Source organism: Mustelus asterias, chromosome 4 (genome assembly GCF_964213995.1).
Source record: "Mustelus asterias chromosome 4, sMusAst1.hap1.1, whole genome shotgun sequence".
Lineage (NCBI taxonomy): Eukaryota > Metazoa > Chordata > Chondrichthyes > Carcharhiniformes > Triakidae > Mustelus > Mustelus asterias.
Genome location: NC_135804.1, coordinates 105,755,768 through 105,781,050, shown reverse-complemented (window position 1 = coordinate 105,781,050; position 25,283 = coordinate 105,755,768). Strand labels below are relative to the sequence as shown.

The 25,283-nt window shown below is 41.2% G+C and overlaps 1 protein-coding gene across 2 annotated transcripts in view; it reads left to right on the top strand.

Annotated features, from left to right (window-relative positions):
• Window positions 1–25,283, top strand: part of zdhhc9 (zDHHC palmitoyltransferase 9) — a 110,950-nt gene that overhangs the window by 63,988 nt on the left and 21,679 nt on the right. For both annotated transcript variants that reach the window (XM_078211536.1, XM_078211535.1), the window contains exons 3-4: window positions 13,475–13,633; window positions 18,508–18,645. In XM_078211536.1, the coding sequence (XP_078067662.1) occupies window positions 13,475–13,633; window positions 18,508–18,645 (297 nt within the window). The remainder of the gene's footprint in view (window positions 1–13,474; window positions 13,634–18,507; window positions 18,646–25,283) is intronic.

Below are 25,283 nucleotides of genomic sequence, written 5' to 3'. Positions count from 1 at the left end.
TGAAATCTCTCTCAGACCAGGTGAAAAACAACAGGTTCCTTTTAAGGACATTAATGAACTAGTTGGGATTTTATAATCTGATAGTTTCATGATCACTGTTACTAATGTTGGTTTTTGTTCCATATTTATTTAATTAATTGAGTTTAAATTCTCCAACTGCTGTGGTGACAAGTAAACTTCCAACTACAGATCATTAGTCCAGTCACATCACCCAGTACAACAAAATATTGGTTTAGATAGGATGTTTCTGTTTGTGGGAGTCCAAAGCTAGATATCCTAAATATAAGGTAATCGCTGTTCAAGAAGGAATTCTGTAGCAACTTGTTTACTTAACAGTGGTTTGAAACATACTACCACCTGAAGTGCTTAAGGTGACCAACAAAACTGCATTGAAAGCTCGCTAAACATGAGGAGAACAGGAATAGAAGAACAAACTGGGGCTAGATGAAGTAAGGTGGGAGGTGACTCTTGTGAAGGATAGACTGGTTGGGCTGAGAAGCCTGTTTTGTGCTGCAAATTCAATGTAATATTTACAACGGAAAGTTTGCAGAATCACAGAATTGTTACAGTGCTGAAGGAGGCCATTTAGTCCACCCTGTCTGCATTGGCATTCCACATAGCAATTTAATCAGTACCACACTCCCACCTTCTTCCCATAGCAAAGTCTGTTCTTCCTTTCCAGATAACAATCTAGTTCAGTATGAATGCCTTGATTGAATCACATACTAAAACAGTGCATTCCAGATCCTACCCATCAACTGAATTAAAGAAGCTTTTTCTCCAGTTGCCATTGCTGCTTTTGCCAAATAGCTTAAATCTCTGCCCTCTGGTTTTACCTCCCACCAATGGGATGTTTTTCCCGAACCACTGTCCAGACCCTTGATTTTTGAATACCTCTATCAATCTCCTTTGTCTTTTTCTCCCCTCAAGGAAAACCGCTTTAGCTTCTCCCATCTGTCGAATTGAATGCAATTCCTCATCCCTGGAAACATTCTCGTAAATGTTTTCTGAATCCTCTGTAATGCCTTTATATCTTTTTGTAGAGGGTGCTTCCCAGAATCAAATGCAACACTCAGTTGAGACTGAACCAGCTCTACAAGTTTAACATAACTTCCTTTCTTTTATACACTGTGCCCCTATTAATAAAGTTCAGAATGCTGCATGCCTTATTAACTGTACTCAATTATCAATTTTAAACCCTGCTAATGTCTGAATTACCTCCCCTTGCACCCTGATCTGTGAAACAGCTTCCTTGATAAAGACAGATGCAACGTTTTATTTATTAGTGTCACAAGCAGGCTTACATTAACACCACAATGACGTTACTGTGAAAATCCCCCCCCCTGTTGCTACAGTCCGGCGCCTGTTCATTTATCATCTCAGCTATGCCCATCATTGTGTAAATCCCTTTTTTTGGTTCCTAATTGGCTCCTCTCCCCCTCTTATCACCTTTTTTACTATTTGTCTATGGAAGACTTTTTGATTACCTTTAGTATTTTAGCTGCTACTTTCTTGCTATACTCTTTGCTTATCTTTTGTATACTTGGCTCAGTTTTTGTATTTCCATCTGATATCTGCAATAAACTGCTGAAAATCTGAAATAAAACCAGAAAATGTTTGGTAAAACCTAGTGGTCTGGCAGCATCTGTGGAGAGAAACAGAGTTAATGTATCGAGTCAATATAACTTCAGAACTGATGAGAGGTAGAGATGTGATGGATTTTATACTGTTGAAGGGACGGTGAAGCAGGTGGAGTAAAATAAACCACAAGGGAAATGTGGGAGCTCAGGAAAGATTTGACAAAAATGTCATGGACACAAGACAAAGGGTATGGTAATAGTGCTAAAGACTAGTTTAAAGTTTAATAGTGTCACAGGTAGGCATACATTAACACTGCAATGACGTTACTGTGAAAGTCCTCTAGCCGCTACACTCTGGAGCCTGTTCAGGTACGCTGAGGGAGGATTTAGCATGGCCAATCACCTAACCAGCACGTCTTTCAGACTCTGGGAGGAAACCGGAGCACCCAGAGACAATTCACGCAGACACGGGGAGAACGTGCAGACTTTGCACAGACAGTGACCCAAGTGGGAATTGAACCTGGGTCCCTGGCACTGAGGCAGCAGTGCTAACCACTGCACCACCATGGCGCCCTGATTTAAGGCGGGTGCTTTCAGTTGCATAAAGACCAGAGAACAGACGATGCCAATAGAAGAACACGTTGGAAAAACTCAGCAGGTCTGGTTGCATCTGTAGAAACTATTCCTTTTTTAATACCCTGGTCCAGTCCTCTAACCCTCCCAACACCTCATTCCCTTAGCATGGCACCTTCCCATGCCACCACAGGAGGTCTTTCACCTGCCCTTCTACTACCTCATCCTCCCTGTCCAAGGCTTCAGGCAGTTATTCTAGGTGAAGCAGTGATTCACTCGCACTTCTTTCAACTTAGCCTGCTGCACTAATTGCTCAAATCACGTCCCCCTCAACATTGGCAAGATGAAACGCAATGTAGACTGGATGATGGCTTTGCAGAACACTTGCGCTCTGTCTGCAAGCATGACAATATCATTTCAATTCACCATCTAGCTCTCACCCACATTTCTGTCTTTGGCCTGCTGTAACGTTCCAGTGAAGTCCAAGGCAAACTGGAGGAACAGCACTGCCTCTTTCAATTGGGTACTTGGGTTCTGGACTTAACATCGAGTCTGACAACTTCAGACCGTGGGTTCTATGATCCATTTCGATGTAATTTCTCCCCCCACCCCCACCACAGGGCCACCCTGTAACTTGTTCCTGTGCTTTGCTTTCAGAGAGTGCTGACCCTTGTTCTGCTATTGGCACATTACTGCTCTCTGAACTTTATGCCACTATTAGCGTCTGCCTTACACTTTAACACTAATTGTCACTGCCACTGTCTTGTGCCCATGGCACTTTTGTCAAATCTCTAGTCACGTTCTGTTTGCTCCACCACCACCCCCCCCCCCCCCAACCCCCACTCTTCAACAATATAAAATCCATCACATTTCGACCTCCCTTCAGCGCTGAAGAATTAGATGGACTCCAAATTAACCATGTTTAGAACGATAGAAATATTACACCACGGAAAGAGGCCTTTCAGCCTATTGAGTCTGTGCTGGCCAAAAAGGCGAAAAAATAAGCTAACCGTTCAATTTAATCCCTCCTAATCTTGTACACCTCCATTAAGTCACCCCTTAGCCTCCGCAGTTCTAAGGAAAACAACCCTAGCCTATCCAATCTCTCATAGCTGCAATTTTCAATGCCTATTCCTGTGACGACACTTTTTTTTTCTTCTTAATCTCTATCTCTCTTTGTCACCCAGGGAGCTCTGGTTTGTTTCTCCTGTCTATCTTGTCTGTTCCTGAACTATCTCTCCTCTCAAAATTGCCCAGTGTTCAGATACCACATGCCAACCTTTGATTCCAGCTGATCTGCGCCAAGTCCATTCACACTTCATTGAAGTTGGCTCTCCCCCAGTTGGTGTTTTTTATTCTGTATTATTTCCTATTTTTTATAACCAACCTGAACCTTATGATACAATGATCACCGTGCCCTAAATGTTCCAACTGACACCTGAATGGCTTGGCCCATCACATTTCCAAGAACCAAGTCCATAAGTACCTCCTTTTTATTGGACTTGAGACACACTGCTGCAGAACACTTTCTTGAACACGCTCTAGAAAGTTTTGCTTCTTTCTGCCCATTGTACACTACTCTCTTAACCTATATTTGGATAATTCAAGTCAAGTCCTCCGCTAGAACCACACTCTCGTTCTTGTGCACTTCGGTAATTTTCTTGTGAATTTGATCTTAATCTTCCCATTAGTTGATGGCCTATAGACTTCAGAATGTAATTGCACCTTTTTATTGCTCCTTGACATATAGGCCGGTATTTTACGACCTCGCTCAGGCGAGACTTGTGAAATCCTGCCCGAGGCCAACGGAGCATTCCGTTTTGCGAACTGCACCTGGCCCAATTCCAAGGCAAGTGTGGCGGAAAATTCCAGCCACAGACTCTGTCCATGACCCCTCTGTGACATCCTCTCTCTCCAGCATTGGAATGTTATCCTTAATCAATATTGACATTCCTCCCCCTTTTCCTTTTTCTATCTTCCCTGAACACCTTGTATCCAGGAACATATGATACCCAGTTCTACCCTTCTTTGAACCAGATCTTTATTACAACCACAACATATTGCAGCGAGAGTGATGCTCTTGATGTGGTGTACATGGGGTTTCAGAAGGTAGTGCCACACAGACTTGAGAAAAATTATAGCTCATGGAATAAAAGGGATAATAACAATGCAGATACAAAATTGGCTGAATAATAGGAAAGAGAGCAGTGGATATCTTTTAGGCTGGAGGGAGATTTGTAGCAGTATATTCTAGCGGTTACTAATGGGACTCTTGCTTTTCCTGATGTATAGTAATGATCTCTACCTTCGAGTGTTCGAAAGTTTATGGATGACACAAAACCTGGAAGCATGTAAATTATGAACACTTCCCGCTGCCTTGGCACAGCAGCCAGCACAATTAAAGACCCCATGCACCCCGTACATTCTCTCTTCCACCTTCCGTCGGGAAAAAGACCAAAAAGTCTGAGGCCATGTATCAACCGATCTGAGGACAGCTTCTTCCCTGCTGCCATCAGACTTTGAATGGACTTACCTTGCATTAAGTTGATCTTTCTCTGCACCCTAGTTATGACTGTAACACTACATTCTGTGCACTCTCGTTTCCTCCTTTATGGATGGTATGCTTTGTCTGATTAGCGCGCAAGAAACCATACTTTTCACTGTTAATATATGTGGCAATAATAAATGAAATCAAATGAAAATGAAGAGGACAGTTCTAAAGGGTATAGACAAATTAGTGGAGTGGGCAGATAGGTGGCAGATGAAGTTCAATGCGGAAAAGTGAGGTGATGCATTTTGTTAGGAAGAACACGGACAGATAATATATACTAGGGGGTACAATTCTTAAGGGGGTGCAGAGGTAGAGGGGCCTGGGTGTATATGTGCATATATCATTGAAAGTGGCAGAATGGGTGGAGAAAGCAGTTAAGGCATATAGGCCTTATTACTAGAGGCATAGAGTCAAAAAGCAAAGTACTGAACTAATACAAGACACTAGTTAGACCTCAGAGTATTGTGTACAATTCAGAGCACTATAGGAAGAATGTGAACACAATGGAGAGAGTGCTGAAGAGACTTACAAGAATGGTTCCAGGAATGAGAAGCTTCAGTTATGAGGATAGATGAGCAAGGTTGGGGCTCTTCTCCTTGGAGAGAAGGAGGTTAAGAGGATAAGGATGCTCCAAATTATGGGGGAGTGTGAGGGGGGGGAAGGTGGGGTGGAGGTATGGCTAGATCGTAAAAGGATCAAGAATGACCGGGCACAGGTTTAAAGTGATTTGCGAGAGAAACAAATGCGATGTGAGAAGCATTTTCTCGCAACGAGTGGTCTGGGGCTGGGATGCACTGCCGGAAGTGTGGCAGAGGCAGGTTCAATTGAGGTGTTCAAAAGGGCATTAGATCGTTACTTGAGCAGAAACAATGTGTAAGGGTGTGGGGAAAAGTCAGGGGAGTGGCACTAAATCACGATGCTTGTTTGGAGAGCTGGTGCAGACATTGATGGGTCAAATGGCAGCATCCTGCATCGTAACAATTCTGTTATTTCCATGTGCGAATTTACCATACTCCACACATTTACACAGTAACCCTAATTTAGACTTTTACTTTCACCTGTACTCTGAGCCCACCTAATAACCTACTTCCTCTTGGTCGACTCCAATCTAAAATATAAAGCACTTCCTTGAGGGACTCCAGAAATCGTGTGTTGGATTTGATAATCACTAAATATTTGAGTACATTGGGAATTGTCAGTGACTCTCCCAGTTAGTGGATTAAATTATTGATTGGTAAGGTTTTTAACTTTCTGTTTGGACTTGACATAGTTCCAGAATGTTTACTGTCCCCAGTTTCTGCAACTGCACATTCAAAATTCAGCACTCCTTGTTGCACTACAGTATTGAGATTGTTAGCAGATCTATTTTGTAATGTTGCAAATAGTACAAGCATTAATAACAAGCATTTTAAAGCCCTACCAATGTTTACTCCATTCCCTTACCAGTAGTAGGCTGTTTCCACGAGTGGTCACAAAGATGTTTCCCATAATTTCCTTGACGGTATTTCCAAATCTGTCAATCGTCACGTACACTTTTTGACCTTGCTCTCTCGCTCTTCTATTAAGTTCACACGAAAGTTTACCATTCTTTGCAAAAACAGCTGGCTCCTCTGACTGGCTGGGGTACCCATGAATATTTGGGAGACTGATGCCTTTTCTTCTAGCTCAGTCAAAACAAACATGGAATGCCTGAGCATCGAATTGGGTTGAAAAGGTTTTTTTAAAGTTTGTTTATTTATTAGTGTCACAAGTAGGCTTACATTAATACTGCAATTGTGAAAATCCTCTAGCTTTAAGTCGTCAAGGGAGATTTCCCGATCTTTTTTCCGGGTGTTCCACTGGTTTTGCCCAAAAATCCAATTTGTTACATAATTCAGATTTTTTTAAAAAACCATTCCATGTTCAGTTTCCTCAGCCCAATGCTCTACTTTCTCAGGAGACTAAGGAAATTCGGCAAGTCTGCTACAACTCTCCAACTTTTACAGATGCATCATAGAAAGCATCCTTTCTGGATGTATCACAGCTTGGTATGGCTCCTGCTCTGTCCAAGACTGCAAGGAACTACAAAGTGTTGTGAACGTAGCCCAGTCCATCACACAGTCCAGCCTTCCATCCAATGACTGTCTACACTTTCTGCTGCCTCGGAAAAGCAGCCAGCATAATCAAGGACCCAACGCATGTTGAACATACTCTCTTCCACCACCTTCCTTCGGGAAGAAGATGCAAAAGTCTGAGGACATGTACTAACTGATTAAATAAAGTTAGAACTCCAGTGATGCAAGGAGCCATTTAAAGTTTGCATACCGTGTATTAATTAAGACTAGATTAGCTGTAATTCTTTTAACGATATGTTAATTTTTAACTACTGCCAATTAACCACACTGGCTTTAGAAATTAAGTATTACTAGTGTGGAGGCTTTTTTCCGTTTTTAATGGTTGGATCTTTTATGCGTGTGAAGTCTATTTAGGTTATTTCCTCTTTTCTTTACCTCAATCCTATCTTTCTTTCCCTCTCTATTTCTCTTTCTGCATCTGATTTGGAATTTTATTCACCCACTTAATTTACACTTCCTTCAATCATGGTGTCATAGTTTTACAGCATGAAAGAAGTCATTTGGCCCATCATGTCCATCACACACTTATCCATTCTAAACCAGCCTCCCATCCATTGACAATGTCTAAACTTCCGAAAAGCAGCCAACATAATCAAGGACCCCACGTACCCTGGACACTGTCTCTTCCACCTTCTTTCGTCAGGAAAAAGATACAAAAGTCTGAGATCATGTATCAACCAACTCAAAAACAACTTCTTCCCTACTGCCATCAGACTTTTGAATGGACCTACCTTAGGCTGATCTTGCTCTACACCCTAGCTATGACTGTAACGCTACATTCTGTGCACTCTCATTTCCTTCTCTATGAATGGTATGCTTTGTCTGTATAGCGTGCAAGAAACAGTACTGTTCACTGTATATTAATACATGTGACAAATCAAATCAAAAACTTTGGTAATTGTGATATCACATTTTGACTTTTCCTCCTGGAAAGCCAAATGAATCAAACTGCGAACAACCGATTCAAAAGATTGAGGTGTTTCAACTTCCTGGTTAGACCAAGCTGTTATTTTGTCTACAAATCTTCAACCATCTTCGAAATAGCAGTAATTTCATTGTCCAAATTGGGAGCATTCTGACCACCCAATAGTGGTAGAAACTGAATCTGATAAAGCGGGGGTACACGTTTTACAAAAGTAGTGCCAAGGGGAATAGGCATGCTTCTTTTCCTGAACAAAAATTTCCCAGAGACCATTTGCATGTTTTGCAAGCAGCTGGAGCTTCACCCAAACCACTCCAGGGTTTCGGCGGTGTCTTTGTGGTCATGTGTGTTAGAGTCTTTTGATATTCCAGAATGGCAACAGCCATTATGTTGTATTTTGCTTTGAAGGAAATATGTTCCAGTAAAAAATGTAAATGACATTGTGTGCAGTTCTGGGTCTTGTGAAAGTTGTGTTCCTGATTATCTATTACAGCCTAGCTTTTGTTTTGTAATTGGGATCCACTTGCTTCATTGATATGTTTGAGTTGCAATGCTCTTTAACCGAACCAGAGAAAATGGGAAAGTTGTTCATTTAATTGTCAGCTGGGGGGACCTTCTTGAATTGGATTGAATTAGCATAACTATAGAAAGCGGGTAAATTGAAGAATGCATCTTGCCAATTGGATTAATTGATTCCAGTTGTTGGGTTTTGTTGTAACTAAAGGAACCAATTCCAATGGGGGCAGACTGCATGTTTGCCCTTCGTGTTGCCAATTCCCATTCTCCAGTGTTGGCAATATTCTACTTGAGGCTCCACATTTACATTTCCAGAGGTAATACCCTTGCCTCTAATAATTGAAGTGAATACATTTATTTTGCATCTTCTTCCTCTACACTGTATCTCCTCTCTCAAAATTAAGATTTGTGTACAATTTCCTGCTCTGGTCATTTCAGGACTTGTATAATATTCAATGCTTTTGCCCCTCAGCTTTTCTTTCCTCCTAGATTTTTAAAACCCAAGGTTATAAAGATTTAACCAATTGCTATTTCCTGATTTATCAAATTCTCACTTAGTCTTCTCACATTTCCTTTAGCCCTTGGCCTTTCATGTCACAACTACTCTAAATTGATGACTCAAATCTCTTAACCACTGACCTTTTTTTCCCATTCTTATACAAATGATTTTACTCTATCTTCTTTGGCCTCTCTCTTTACCATTCTTCAAATAAACATTGTTTGGAGTCTGAACAGACACATGTCCCACCTGTTTTCAAATCTTGGAATCATGACAAATGTTTAGAATAGGGATGAGGTGAATCTTTGTTCCTTTCTTTCTCCCTGTTTCTCAAAAGGCAGTGGAAGCAGTGCCTTTAAATATTTTTAAGGCAGGTAGATATGTTCTTGATAAGATAGGGAGTGAATGGATATTAGGTTAGGTTGGAATGTGGAGTTGAGGTTAGTCAGATTAGCTTTGATCTTATTGAAGGGTGAAGCGGGTTCAAGGGGCTGAGTGGCCTCATTTGTATATACAGTAGCTGGATGTCCTTGTATTTCAACTTGGGACAGTATTTTAAATATGCATCTTTTTAACATTGTACTGTTTTGTTACTTATAGGCTTATAATGAGAGATTCAGTTCAAAATGTCTTCTGATCTGAGCTGGTTAAATATTGGTGGAACTTGCCCTTTTTGAAATAGGAAGCGCATTCATTACATAGGGTATACAGCAACAACATGTCGTTCCGCCCAACCAGTTTATGCTCCATTTGAGCCTCCTAGCTTTTCTCATCTAAACCTGCTATTGTAACCGTCTATTCCTTTCTCCCTCATACATTTGTTTACCTTCCTCTTAAATGCACTGTTCACTTCAACTGGTGCCTGTGGTAGAGAGTTCCATACTGTTACCTCCCGCTGGTGCTGCAGTTTTTTCTGAATTCCCTATTGGATTTCTTGATCTTTAATTGGTGACTTATAGTTATCCTCTTCCTCATAAGAGGAAACATTCTCTCTGTATCCAATAATATCTTTGTATCTAATAAAACCTACCAATTTTAAGGTTGATTAGATTACCCCACAGTGTTCCTTTATCAGGAAGGCCGAGGAGTGCGTCGCAGCTTAACACATTCTACACTAAACAGGTCAAAGTCTCATCTGATCTGTACTGAAGTTTAACTATAGTAATGACAATGATAAAGGTTGTTCTAAACAATTTTCCAAATTCATTAAACCTCTGAAAATTAAGTATGGTTCCAAAGTTGGGGATCATCACCATGCAAAGGTGGAAAACTGTGACATTTTATATATTTGTAAGAAAACAACTTATTTAAATTGCTATCTTTTGAATTTAATCAGAATGGTTACAATTATTAACTTGGTTGATTATGGAGAAACTTACTGATAAAAATGTTTGCTGATTAGAGGTGACCTTCTCTGTCTGTCGTCAGAGTTGAACACCTGCCACTCGAGGCAAGCCAAGTAAGAAGGACTGGTAGCTTTTTGGCACAAGTGTTGACGAGAGCTGTCCTAATGCCATCCTAGAGGGTGGTAAAATAGGTCATGTGCACTTCATGACTTTTCACAGTTGGCAATTATGATTGAGATGCGCAAAATCATTTTTTTTCCTTCTGTTACTTTCTACGCTTGTGGTGGTGTGATGTTTTTGCTACCTATTCCTGCTTAGTTTTCTTTTTCACTACAGTAGATTTGCATGTCCACCACCTGGGTGATAATCTGATGGAGCAGATTGGCCATCTGTCATTGAACCTGCCTGATTTTTATACCAATAAATTACAATGCCAGCTTTCTGTGCATCTGGTGAAGTGGAAAATGTACCCTGGTGTCAGCCATTTTTGCAGCAACTTACTTTTCTCAAAGTTAATGGCGGGTTCCGCATTATTGATCATTCTCTTTGCCTGTACATAAAGCTCATATGTAATAATGGTGGTAGAATGAGTGGCTCTTTTATGGAAAATGTTAGAAAGTGGAATTACTTTTGAAGCAAGCAGTATAGGTCATCAGTGGAATAAACTCCATTTTGTGTGACTTGTGTTTAATGACCTGTTTCGTTAAATTGCTGCTGCTTGTGGGCCACAGTTACTCATACTTTGAGAGAACGTCAGCACAAAGCAGAAATAATAGCCAATTATGGATAGGTTATTCTTGTCGCACAATTTATTTTAATCGCATAGGTTGTTGACAGTGCTAAAATGGTCCCTTGCGTTCAAGTTGCCATTTAATGTTTTGTCTGACCAGTGGAATAATTCCTGGAAGTATCTGACCATGTCAATTTTTAATACAGTTAAAAGGACAGCTTGGTCACTGCAATAAATTGTTAATTTTGTCTTTAAAGGAGAATGTAGAAATGTTTGCAATTTACAGTTGTTTTGCATAACTGAGACCTAATGACAGCAGCCCTGTGTAACAAAAAGTTGAATTAATTGTGGCTTCCCAAGCAAATTTTTAACTAAGTACTCCTTGCAAATACTCTTGTAGATCTTGCTCACCATGCCCCCTGCACTGTCCTCACGCAGCTTATTCCGCTTTAAAGCCACAAATGCTGTGTTAACATGTACCTTATATTTTCATTCAAATGCCAATGAATATTTAGTCTTAAGTCTTGTTGGTTTAATCTTCACAGACCTATTTCTCATTTCCCAATCACCTCTTGTTTTCTAATATTAAGAATAACAGATTTCAATTGTGTGGTGAAAGGATGGGAGGGGGGAAAAGAGGGGTGAACAGTGGCTAGAAATGTCAGTACAAATTTGAAGGGGGCTTAGAATGCTACTGGATGAGTGGTAGTGAGAGTTGGGAGTGTGGGGGATGGGTTTTTCAGCTTTATCTAAGAGGCAGAAGTGTCTTGTTAAATTGATTTGGGGTGAGGAAGGAAAGTGCCACCATGTATTAGGAGCATTGGGGGAAATGACATGCTTCTGAACTCAGTTTGCAGGATAGGATAAAATGTCTCCATTCACTAAAAAACTGTTGGAGTGAATAGAATGTTAAAACTCAAGGGGAGGAGAAAGCAGTAGTGAGAATGTTTTAGCTTCTGGAGGAAGTGATGGACTGATCAGTTACTTATAAAAATAACTGGATACATATCAATTGTGAACTCTAACAAGGTCTACCTAACTAGAATACGATATTTCTGATGTAAAAAATGAAAATATTTTTGACAGTTATGTTCCTTCATCTCCTACAGATCTATCAATAGGCATGAGAAAGTGGGCCAGGATAGGATTAGAAAGGGAGTCTGCAAAATTAGAAACTTTCCCCACACCTCTGGCTGGATTGGCCAGGATCGGGTGGCACAGTGGTTAGCACTGCTGCCTCGCAGTGCCAGGGACCTGGGTTCGATTCCTGGCTTGGGTCACCGTCTGTGTGGAGTCTGCATGTTCTCCCCGTGTCTGTGTGGGTTCCCTCCAGGTGCTCCGGTTTCGTTCCGCATTCTGAAAGACGTGCTGATTAGGTGGATTGGCCATGCTAAATTTTCCCTCAGTGTACCCGAACAGGCGCCGGACAGTGGCGACTAGGGGATTTTCACAGTAATTTCATTACCGTGTTAAGGCAAGCCTAGTTGTGACTAATAAATAAACTTAACTTTACTCAGATTTGAATATTCAATTGTTACTGGGCAGTTTAAAAAAAAAAATTGTATATTTCTTTTCAGTAATAAACCAACCACTGCAGAGGGGAAGACTTGGAAGTACTATAAGACAAAACATGAGCAACATACAAATTTTAAATAGGAAATGGTTTTCATTGAAAATTAATGTCTTGTGCTTTTTACCTTCAACATTATAATTAGTTCATCTTCCGGTGGCTTGGAATGTACAAATGTTGTGAAAACCAATAGTTTCAAGGGGGTGGTGGCGGGAGGCATGTCTCTCTGCGCTGATCTCTCTCAAATTGAATTTTTTAACCTTTGAAGCTTTATAACGTATTTAGGAGTACTGTATGTTATGTCTTTCATCCCATTATGCACTTTCAATGTAATCATTTGTCTTTGAGGTAATTTGTGGTGGTCAGCTTTTTAAAAAATAGTCTGCTTTTGCCTTAGTTTGCTGCGTATGTGAACGCCAAATAATTTCATTGTCCAGCAATTGGCTAATCAAAGAATTGAGACCTTTCAATAAATGCTCAATAATTGCAGCCAAATCCTTTTTTACCTTGCTATAATGGACATTCCATCCTGTGGATATGTTTGTTGTTTTCCTTTAAAAGCAGCAATTTATCTTTAAGATGTCTTTGTTGTAATTGGCCCAGATTTACGAGTGCTGTTTACTTTCCTTATGGTCATGTGATGAAATAGTATTATTAGTCCTCCTTTTAATTCCATCCGCCATTTCTTCTCCTGAAGGCATTGCCTTGTTAGCCTGATTTTTGTGGAGCTCTGATTCTTTTTAGTATGAAAGGGATTTTGGAATAAATTAGAATTCATTTAGTGAAAATAGAATTCACGACAGCGCACCAATGAGCATTCCATCATCATAGACACTACAGTGATCTCATTATCAGTTGAAGGTGAGTTATTTTGGATCTCGTTAAATTTGATTGCTGATTTCTAATCAGAAGGTGGATCTGTGATAGTGGCACCTATTCCACTACTCCAAATGAATTACCCTGTTCTCTCATTGACCTTTTTAAAGACACAATTAAATTGCTATTGAAAAATCTGTTTTTAATTTGATACTGTTGCCTAACAAATGTATGTGTTTGTTTATCATCACCTCCAGAGGCAGCCAATGGGAATGTCCCAGCAGGCCAGCGACCACCACCAAGAATCAAAGACATTCAGATCAACAACCAGATTATCAAGTTGAAATATTGCTACACGTGCAAGATATTCCGTCCGCCTCGGGCATCCCACTGTAGTGTTTGTGATAACTGTGTTGGTACGTCAGATATTCATTCTTTTAAAATTTGTTTTGAATCAAATTGGGGAGTTTGGCAAGGGATGGCTAGTTGCCTCCATTAGTTTAGTGTGTAAAGCCTTAATTTTTAATCCAGGATCAGGAACCTGGCTCCAAGATAGTTTTCTACACTGACCTTGCATTGGATCAGCATCATTCATGAGACTCATGTCGATGCACTAATTAGGGCAGTGGTGAGCTTGGTGCAAAATTAGTGGCGTTATTCTGAGGAGATGGGAGATGCATATTCAGCACAAATGTCAAAGGCAAATGGCAGCCATGATGGGGCCTGCTGCTGAAAGAGGCAATGTCGAAGGGCCAGAAGCCTTACGGCGCAAAGAGGCCAGACTGCTCTCTCTCTCTCTCTCTCTCTCAAAACAAAACTTCTAGTGGCAAAAATGTTTCCTCAAAATCACTCTATTCCCCGCATTAATCCCTGTGGTGGCTGCTGTGCGCCAAACTGTGTTTGAACTTGTCGATCAGCAATCTTGAAATCGCCTTCCGGCACATTGCAACTGCAGCCCGCTAACGAGCTGTTTAGAGAGCTGGCTTCCCCACCCCCACCTCCTCCAGTGTGTCCGGTGTCAGGACACTGACACGACATTGGGAAATGCACCTGCATTCATTACTTTCTACCCACCCCACCTCCCCCTCCCCAACAGCTGATTGAAAATCCAGGCAGGAGGGAAGGAAACAACCACCGAGAAACAGCTTTTTCAATGTGCTAAACCATTCAAAAACTGCTGCAGAGAATCAAACAGAGGAGATGTAAGAACAAAGGACTTGGTAGCAGGAGTGGGCCATTCAGCCCCTTGCACCTGCTCTGCCATTCAGTAAGATCATGGTTGATCTGGTTTTGCCTCGACTCCATCTGGCTGTCTGCTTTCCATAACCTTTGGTCAATCAAAAATTGAACTCTGCCTTAAATAAATGTAATAACCTAATATCCACTGCCCTCTGGGGAAGAAAATTTTACGTGCTAATGGCTCTTAGAGAAAATATTTCTCCTCATTTCCATCTTAAATGGTAGACCTGTTACCCTTAAACTGTGTCCCCTGGTTCTAGTCTGTCCAACAAGTGGAAAAACCTGCTATTTACCCAAACAAATCCCCTCGGGATCTGATGTGTTTCAATAAGATCACCTCTCATTCTTCTAAACTCCAATGGGTATTGGTCCAACCTTCATTCGATAAGTGCCTCATTCTAGGAATGATTTAAGCAAACCTTTTTGAACTGCTTCTAAAGCACTTGTATATTTTTTTCAAAACTGTACACAGTACTCCAGATGTGATCTCCTCAAAGCCCTGTACAGCTGCAGTAAAATTTCTCTATTTTATATTCCATTCCCCTTGCAATAGACAACAACTTTCCATTTGCCTTCCTAATCATTTAATCTACCTACATACGAATTTTTCCTGATTCATGTACCAAGATGCCCAGATCCCTCTGTACCTCTCTATTTAAATAGTATACTGATTTTCTATTCATTCTGCCAAAGTGGACAACTTCACATATCCCCACATTATACTGCATCTACCAAATTTTGTCCACTCACTTAACCTGTCTATATCCCTTTGTAGGTTCTTTACTTCCTCTTCACAACTTGCTTTCCTGCCCATCTTTGGTGTCATCAGCAACTTTAGCTATCGTACATTTGGTCTCTTCATCCAAATCATTGATGCTGATTGTAAATAATTGAAGACCCAGCATTTATCCCAGTGGCACTCCACTTTTCAGTCTGCCAACACAAAAAAGACCCAATTTACTCTGCTTTCTGTTAGCCAACTAACCCTTTATCCATGCCAAAATGATACCCCATACACCATGTAATTTTTGACATGGCATTTGCTCTGGAAATCCAAGCACATCAAATCTAAAGTAGAACTTATTTATTAGTCACAAGTAGGCTTGCATTAATACTGAAATGAAGCTACTGTGAAAATTCCCTAGTTGCCACACTCCAGTGCCTATTCGGGTACACTAAGGGAGAATTTGGCATGGCTAATGCACCTAACCTGCACGTATTTCGGACTTTGGGAGGAACCCGGAGGAAACCCATGCAGACACGGGGAGAGCATGCAAACTACAGACAGTGACCAAGCTGGGAATCGAACCCAGGTCCCTGGCGCTGTGAGGCAGCAGTGCTAACCACTGTGTCACCGTGCTGCCCTAGGTTCCCCTTTGTCCACTCTGCTTGGTACTACTTCAAAAAATTAAATGAGTTAAAACTAATTTCTTTTTCACAAATCCATTATAATAATTTTCCAAATATTATGCTATGGTCTCCGTAGTAATGGATTTTGGCAATTTCCCAATGATGGCTGTTTAACTATCCTGTTTTTTTTTCTGTTTCCTGCCTCCCCCCTTTCTTGAATAAATCCACTGGGATCCTTCCAGAATCAAAGGAAGTTTGGAAGAATCTAACCAATGAATCTACTATCTTTGCAACCATTTATTTTAAGATCCCAGGGTGCAGGCCATCCTGGTCCTGGGGACTTGTCAGCCTTCAGGTCTAACAGTTTTGAAGTTTTGCCATCTGAAGGTTTCCACCATAGTGCAGGAAGTCTTCAGGTTCACTGTGTATTCCTTTGCTATCAGTACAGGTTCTATGGTGTTATTACTTTGGCATGTGTTTTTTGGTTTGAATAAAACTTTGCTCCTTATTTGTAGAACTAAAATGGATTATACACATCCAAACAGAAGCATCTCTAACTGAATAAAAGTACCCAAATCTATCACTGCTCCTTGCACATTGTAGACTAACATTATGCAGTTACTAACTGTGACCAGTAAGTGGAAGGTAGTTGAAGATTTTACAATGGATAATTGAATGCATTACTTCCTGGAGACAAGAATTCCATCATGAAATATAATACCATTACCCGGTAAATTGCAGCAATTATTTTTGATGGTTGAATTGTGAACAAAAACAGCTGATTGCTAGATGCGAGTTAACATTTACCTATAAGGTTTGAGAAACAACATAAAAGCATTCATGGTTTAAGCAATGGCCTTGAAAACTGAAAGCAACACTCTTCATCGTCATAGAACAAAGTGATTGTGAATCCTGTTGTGCAGGTTTTGTTAGTGAAGCTAAAACGTTATGCCAAGCCCAGGAAAAGACTGATGCGAATGATAAAATAGTAACATATTCAAAAGAAGTTATTTAAAATATTTGAAGCAACAAAATGTATTGATTACTAATGACACAGCAAGATGAAACAAGCTTTCACATTGTTCCAATTGCTAATGCAGCAAATAAAGCTAACCTCTTCCCCTCATCAGGAAGAACATTGAGGAGACATGCTAAATGTGGCTGGAGAGGGGGTGTTACCTCTTAATCAAGGGATCAAAGGGCTACTGGCATCTTTTAGAACTTCTGAAGAGTACAATTTCTAAGGGGGTGCAGGATTAGAGTGACCTGAAGGGGCACAGATCATTGAAGATGGTGGGGCATGTTCAGAAAGCAATTATAAAGCATATGCCATTCTGGGCATTATTATTGGGGCACAGAGTACAAAAATAAAGTGATGGTATACTGAACACTAGTTTGGCATCAACTGAAGTGTTGTCTAGTTCTGGGCATCACACATTAGGAAGGATGTTGAGACTGTAGAGAGACTGCAGGTAGTTTGAGGATGAGGGACTGAAGTTTTGTGGAGGTTGGAGAAGCTGAGGCCCTCCTCAGAAGAGGAGAGAAGATTGAGAGGAGATTTGACAGTGGTTTTAGAATGGTTAGCAATCTGGACTGGATAGATGGGAAGAAACTATTCCCATTGATGGAATTATCCAGAACCAGAGGACACTGATTTAAGGTGGTAGGAGAAAGATGCAACGGTGATGCAAGGAAAATCAAATTTTAACGTTGAGTGATTGGGGTCTGGAACACATCACCTGAGAGTGGTGGATGCAAATCAATTGAGGCCTTCAAAAGAGAATTGGATAATTGAAGGATTTCAGGGCTTTGCGGAAAAGGTGGGGGTGGAACTAGGTGAATTTCTCTTGCAGAGAGTTGGCATTGATGTGATGGGCCTATTGCTCTCTTTCTGTGCTGCAAGCATCGATTCTGTGGTACTCGATTTATAATGATTGAAATGACCCAGAAGAACATTGCTGCAGTAGTTGCCTTTGGGTCCAGTACTTTTAAGCAGTGAGGCTCCTAATGTTTTCTGCATCAGTGGGCCATTGCATACAGTGGGTGCTTATTTTTTTCTCTCTCAAATTTTGAATGCTCCTAAATAGTTAATGAATCCAGCACAAGCCACGTTAAAAGCAAAGCCTACTATCAAAATTTAAGGTGTTGGTTTGTACAGTAGTTCAGTGTTGGATTAATTAATTTGAATGATGTCTTTTAAATTCAATAATTGATTGAAATGCAGTTCTGTTCTTTATTTCAGTTGAAAAGACAGTTTCAGGTCAGCGCAATGCATGTTTGCTGTGATATATTCTGACTCTGTTGTGCTGTTATAACCTGCTCTATATTGTTCTGTTTCACGCATTGCTAACATAAAAGGCAAATGACACTTTTAGAAATTTCTTTCCCCAACCCCCTCCTCTTAAGGTGCTGAAGCTTCTTGGGACATACGTGTAAAAGCAAAGTCTCTCCTAAAGTAAAATGTCACTGCAGATCATGTCTTGAAATTTCTGGTAAACTGACACTTCTTCATTTTGCAGGGCAGGTCGAGCAATGTTTTACATGTGGTGTGACTGATGGAACTTGCTTTGTTTTTTGTATCTACCAAACATTTTTTGCTTCGCGGTTGGAAAAAGAGGAGCATAAATTGAATTAGACTGGAAAGTCGTGAGAATGTGAGAAAACCTTTTCTAATTGCCAGTGTTTTTTTTTCCTCCCCCAGAACGTTTTGATCACCACTGTCCTTGGGTTGGAAATTGTGTTGGAAAGAGGAATTACCGTTTCTTTTATCTCTTCACCATATCATTGTCATTCCTCACTGTCTACATCTTTGCTTTTGATATTGTACATGTGGCACTGAGTAAGTAACCAATAGAAAGTAAGTACCTTGTTATGTCATTACCCAAAAACATTTACAATCAGGCTGTTTTTAGGAAATCTGACTTGGTTATTTTAGGCGATAGGATCTATTTGAACCTTATACTTCCACTTTTGATCTCATTGTGCAGGGAGTCAGGCAGTATATTGATTCAAATTTTTAAAAAGGTGATAATTTTCTGCTTTCCGTTTGTAGTGTCAGTGCTGGGGATTGGAAATTTTTCCTATTGGGACTGCCAGATTATTTTCTACCCCAGCAATGTGCATCAGCACTGGTGTGAAATATTTCCACTTCCCACACTTCAAATCTGCAGCCTGAGGAAAATTGCTAATTCATTACGAAAATCCAGACTGCTTTGGACCTGTGTCCACAAAACTGTTCAGCATGCACTCGAATGTTGACTTTCAGGCCTTAGAGAAGGAAAACTTTTGTTCCAGGAGTGGGAAGATATTTTGCGACGTATTAATGTTCGTCTTCCATTTTTTTCTCTCCCTCCCAATTTTCTCTCTTCCCTCTCAATTGACGAGTTCAATTCGGTCAATAAATCTTTTGCACACTATTTAACCTTGGTAGGATAACAGAACATCTCATTTATATGCATATGTAGAGTTATTTTAGCGTCCATTCCCTGTATTATTTTTCTTTCCTGGGTGCATGCCCAGTCCAGGCAGGGGTGGCGTTGAGACAGTGCAACCTGTTCAAACTTATAAAATGTAGGAATCCCAAAACTGAGCCTTTGGGGCAAGGCAAAATCTATCCCTGACTGCCAATGGAATAACATCTTGAAATAATCCTCATTTCACTGGGTCGAGATGTGATGAGTTGATTTGCAGCCAGTCAGAGGCTTCTTTTGCAGTCTGCTCTCTGTCATTAAAATGGTGAAGTAGAGGAAATTAAGCCAAGAACAGTTTTAAAATGTTGAGGCCAGTGGAAGTGCTTTATTTTGCATACAGCAAGTGAACATGCAGAGTAATAAACCTCACATTTTATGCAAAATAGTAAAACACATGCTCTGATCCTTTTGTGATTGACTGACTTGTTTTTGGCATTTCCGTGGACCATTTCTACATGTAAAAATTGGCTAGCCCGGGTGCCACACTCCAGGCCTAGGCTCACATCCGTCGCTGTTCAAAGCCAAACTGATTCTTCTGCATGATGTGAGGATGCCGGCATTGGACTGGGGTGGGCACAGTAAGAAGTCTCACAACACCAGGTTAAAGTCCAACAGGTTTATTTGGTAGCATGAGCTTTCAGAGCACTGCCTCTTAAGGTGAGTGGAGGATTGGGTTCACAAACAGGGCATATAAATACAGACTCAATTATAAGATAATGGTTGGAGTGTGAGTCTTAACAGGGAATCAGGTCTTTACACGTGCAGACAATGTGAGTGGAGAGAGGGTTAAGCACAGGTTAAAGAGGTGTGAATTGTCCCAAGGCAGGACAGTTAGATTTTGCAAGCCGAGGGGGTTATAGGTAGTGTGACATGAACCCAAGATCCCGTTTGAGGCCGTCCTCATGTGTGCGGAACTTGGCTATCAGTTTCTGCTCGGTGATTCTGCGTTGTCGTATCTCTTGAAGGCTGCCTTGGAGAATGCTTACCCGAAGATGAGAGGCTGAATGCCCTTGACTGCTGAAGTGTTCCCCGACAGAAAGGAAACTCTCCTGCCTGGTGATTGTCGAGTGGTGTCCATTCATCCATTGTCATAGTGTCTGCATGGTCTCGCCAATGTACCATGCCTCAGGACACCCTTTCTTGCAGCGTATTAGGCAGACAGCATTGGCCGAGTTGCAAGAGTATGTACCGAGTACCCGGTGGATGGTGTTCTCACGTGAGATGATGGCATCTGTGTCAATGATCCAGCACGTCTTGCAGAGGTTACTGTGGCAGGGTTGTCTGGTGTCGTGGTCACTCTTCTCCTGAAGGCTGGGTGGTTTGTTGTGAACAATGATCTGTTTGAGGTTGTGTGGTTGTTTGAAGGCAAGTAGTGGGACTGTGGGGATGGCCTTGGTGAGATGTTCGTCTTCATCGATGACATGTTGAAGGCTCTGAAGAAGATATCGTAGTTTCTCCAAGGAAGTACTGGATGACGAAGGGTACTCTGTTCACCGTGTCCCGTGTTTGTCTTCAGAACTGTCTATCGATGAGTCAAGCGCCATATCCTGTTCTTACGAGGGCGTCTTTCAGTGTCAGTTGCGTTCCACCTCATCTGAGCAGATTCTGTGTACACGGAGGGCTTGTCCGTAGGGGATGGCTTCTTTAACGTGTTTAGGGTGGAAGCTGGAGAAGTGGAGCATCGTGAGGTTATCTGTGGGCTTGCGGTACAGTGAGGTGCTGAGGTGACCGTCCTTGATGGAGATGCGTGTGTCCAAGAATGCAACCGATTCCGGAGAGTAGTCCATGGTGAGTCTGATGGTGGGATGGGACTTGATGTCGTCATGTTGTTATTTCAGTGATTGTTCACCGTGAGTCCAAAGGAAGAAAATGTCATCGATGTATCGAGTGTATAGCATCGGTTGAAGGTCCTGTGCGGTGAAGAGGTCTTGTTTGAACCTGTGCATGAAGATGTTGGCATATTGAGGTGCGAATTTGGTCCCCATGGCTGTTCCATGTGTCTGGAGAAGAACTGGCTGTTGAAGGTGAAGATGTTGTTCCAGGATGAAGCGGATGAGTTGTAGAGTTGCGTCTGGAGATTGGCAGTTGTTGGTGTTGAGTACTGAGGCGGTTGCAGCAATGCCGTCGTTGTGGGGGATGCTGGTGTAGAATGCCGAGACATCCATTGTGACAAGGAGTGTTCCTGGTTCAACTGCTCCATGTGTGCTGAGTTCCTGTAAGAAGTCCGTAGTGTCGCGACAAGCTGGGGGTTCTTTATACGATGGGTTTCAGGATGCCCTCGACGTAGCCAAAGAGGTTCTCTCACAGGGTCCCATTGCCTGATACAATGGGATGGCTGGGTGTTGAGACTTCTTACTGATTCTTCTGCATCTATCTCTTTTCTCTTGTGCTCAACATGAGAGACCTGAAGTAAAACAAAATGCTGGGAATATTCAGGGATGCCAGCATCTGTGAAGAGAGAAACAGTGCTTCAGGTTGATGACCTTTCACCAGAGCTCATTAACATGAGATCTTAAGTCTGTTTCTCTCTCTCCAAGGATGTTGCCTGACATACTGATTTACTTCCTGTTTTTATTTTGGATTTCCAGCATCTGCAGTGTTTTACCTTTATGTATGTGAGCAACCTGTCCATCTGACTTGTTCAGCGATTCACAAGTATGTTATCAATAATACTGGCATCTCTCCGCTTTGTGGGTCCTCCCCTTTTGGGCTGTTGATATGCCATCTCTTGCTATCCTCTGAATAGAGGGCATCCTGTCTTAATGAACTTGGGATGTATCTGTTGAAAACACACTTCAGCTGCCATATTTCCAAAACGGTTCATGTTTTTGCTGCATGCGTCCAACGTGTGGTTCATTCATAAACAACACCCTTGTCTCAGTAGCTGCAACAGTGGCATTTTATACTTGAGAAATCAGTTTTGTAAAAGTATTTCACTTGCATGTAACTTTAGGATTCTTTTCTTGAAGAAAATTAAAAGCACTTGTCGGTTTTAGAAATTTCTGAAATGTCATGACTGTTAACATCGACTGAAATGGCACTAGATACTACCGAGAAACAGCTGTCAATCCATTCTTTATGCTGCTCCTTTAGGGAGGAATGTTACACTTGACATCTGGGGATTTTCCTGCTTTTCTTAACTCCCAAATAACAGGATCGTTCAATATTACGGCCAGTGCCAGCCTAGAGCAGGAGCTGGAATTGATAGGTACATAAGCTGGTGTGCAAGTGACATGAATGACCATTCCGGACAGAGAAAATGCAGACATCCTTGACAGTTACTCTTAAGCATGTCCCAGACTGCATCCTCCATCACCAAGAAGGACAAGAACAACAATATGGAAATACTACATTTGCATGTTCGTCGCACTTCAGCGTATTGTTGTTCCTTCATTTTATTAGGTCAATGCTATGGAATTGCCAATCTAACGTGGCATGCAAAACACCATTGCAACAAGAATTGCAGCAGTTGTTCTTTCCCACCATGTCAGAGCAGCCAAGACTGAGAAACATAGTGTCATTCTCATCCCTTGAATAAACAAACAGCTTAAATTGTTTCAGTCTTGTGATGCTATATTGAAATATCACTTATGTGCCAACTTGTGTCGCAAGATCTAAGGGAATAGGCTTCTTGAGTTTGATATCTAGGCTTGACCATGCCTGGCAAGTTGCTTTATGATGTTTTGGTTGGATCTTTAGACTCAGCTTGGTGGGATCAGGTGGTGATCTGCCCTGCAGCCAACTCCTTGCATGGCACTATAGTTGCCTTTGTCAGCTTTTTTTTTTGCCTGACAAATACGTAAGGATGTACAAGTGCTTAGAATGTGGATTTATATTTTCCTTCCAGGGAAACTTGGTTTTGGTTAAAGCGAGATCATGCTTGGCACACAATGGAAGAGGGTTCCATTTGAGTTTTCCTTTCCAACTGCATGTTGACTGAGGATGCCTGCCCATGTGATGTGGTCATGTCCAACTCTGGCGTTGAAATCACCCATCAGGATAATTTTGGAATTGACCACAGGAAATGGTCCAGAGCATCTCAAACATTTCTTACATTGCCACTGGTGGTCACTGTGGAGACGTGCACTTACGAATATTGAGTGCCTGCCTTGTTGTTGCAGGTCAAGGGGGAGGCTCAGACATGTCTGCAGGCATCAACAATTTCTTCAGATTGTCTTCGAATTCAATCAAGACATTAATTGGCAAGAATGCAGATAACACTGCCCGAGTTGCCTACAACAGCGAGGACATTCAGACCAAGGCAAACATTCTCAATTGCTGTCAAAAACTTGGGCCTCCAAATCAATGTCTCCAAGACCAAGATTGTGCTTTGGCCTGCGCCATACATATGGTGAAGCATTAGACATGATTGTTGATGGCACCAGTCTCAAGTTTGTGGAAAAATTCTCATACCTTGACATTGAGTTCTCCAGGGAAGCCACTATTGATGAATATAAACATGCATGCATCCAAAAACCAAGCTCTGGCTACAGCTGACTCCATGGTTGGGACTGGAAACAGCATGGCATTAAACTGCAGGCTAAAACCAAACCCTGCCAGGCTATTGTCCTTACCACTCGGTGATATGGTGCAGAATCATGTGTCTGCTACAGGGATTCCTCACTTAAACTCCGTTCTTTAGTGTGACTTTAAGCAAATTAGAGTTAATGTATAAATTGTTTTTCTCATGGCAGGAGGGGGTGGGGGGGGAGAAATTAAATACTGTCCATTCCTACATGAAGTAACTTTTACATTTATTCACAAATTCTAAATATAAATAATGTAGCACTTGCCAGTGATGGTGTGGAGCTTATTTACTCATCAACCTGGTTTTGGAGTGACTTGGCTCCATTGATCCCCCTCCCCTGTGGCAGAACATGGCATGGTGCTGAAGCAGCTGCTGAAACCATTCATGGTGGGGGACAGCACTGGAAAGAGCTGATGCCATTTGTTGCACTGACCCCCAACAGCATCAAGAGACCTTCAAAGCGTTATCAAAACGTTAACTCTGTTTCTCTCTTCACAGATGCTGCCAGACCAGCTGAGCTTTTCCAGCGCTTTATTTTCATTTCAGATCTCCAGCATCCTTCGTATTTTGCTCTTATTTATAGATGCCAGACATTATTGCCCAATTTACTCCATAATAATGGTGAGCGCTGATAACGCCACCATTATTTCCAAATGGGCCAATATTCTTTGTCCTTTTGATAATATTTTGAGATCTCTGTTTAGACAGGAAAGAATATTACTGGTTGTACAGCGTGAAAGTTGTCGATCTTTTAAGATATTTTCCCTCAATTTGTAATTACTTTGTTTGCTGTTCGTAAAATAAAGCAATTTTCAAGAAAGCAATTTTTACTTTAGACTTTACAACTATTAAAGATTTCACAAAAATGAAAGTGATCACTGAATGGACCATTTATGCAGACTGCTGGCTTTTCCTACCCAAATAATTTTGCCCACGGCTGTTTTATTTTTTAGCAATATAAACCATAAAAACATACTTGTATTCACACCTGTTAATATGAAAATGAGAGATTTTATCATACCCTCAAAAAAAAAGTTCAGTCAAAAAGTATACATGTGGCCATTATTAAAGCAATTGCATAAAAATGCAGATCAAGTGCTCACTGCAATGCAATTTACACCAGAAGATTAACACAACCATCTTTCCTTACCCATTAGTGATAACCTGATGGCTGTGTCCTTGGGACAACTGTAACCAAATGTCCGAGCCTTTAAGGCTGTGCTGTTTCTCTGCTGTGGCAGACTTTCTTGGAGCTTAATTGTGTTCCTGCTTGTATTCTGAAAATGGTGCCATGTTTTTTTTTTGCTGCTACTCCTACGAGACTTCTGTCATCGACATCATTTTCAGAATCCAGGCAGTTGCTGTTTAAGCCCTTGCATTTTCAGATGCCACAAATTTTCATACCTGTGGTATAAATCTGTCAAACAAGAATATCGATGGGGTGCCCATCCTGTAGGCCTACTTTAATTTAACTGAATT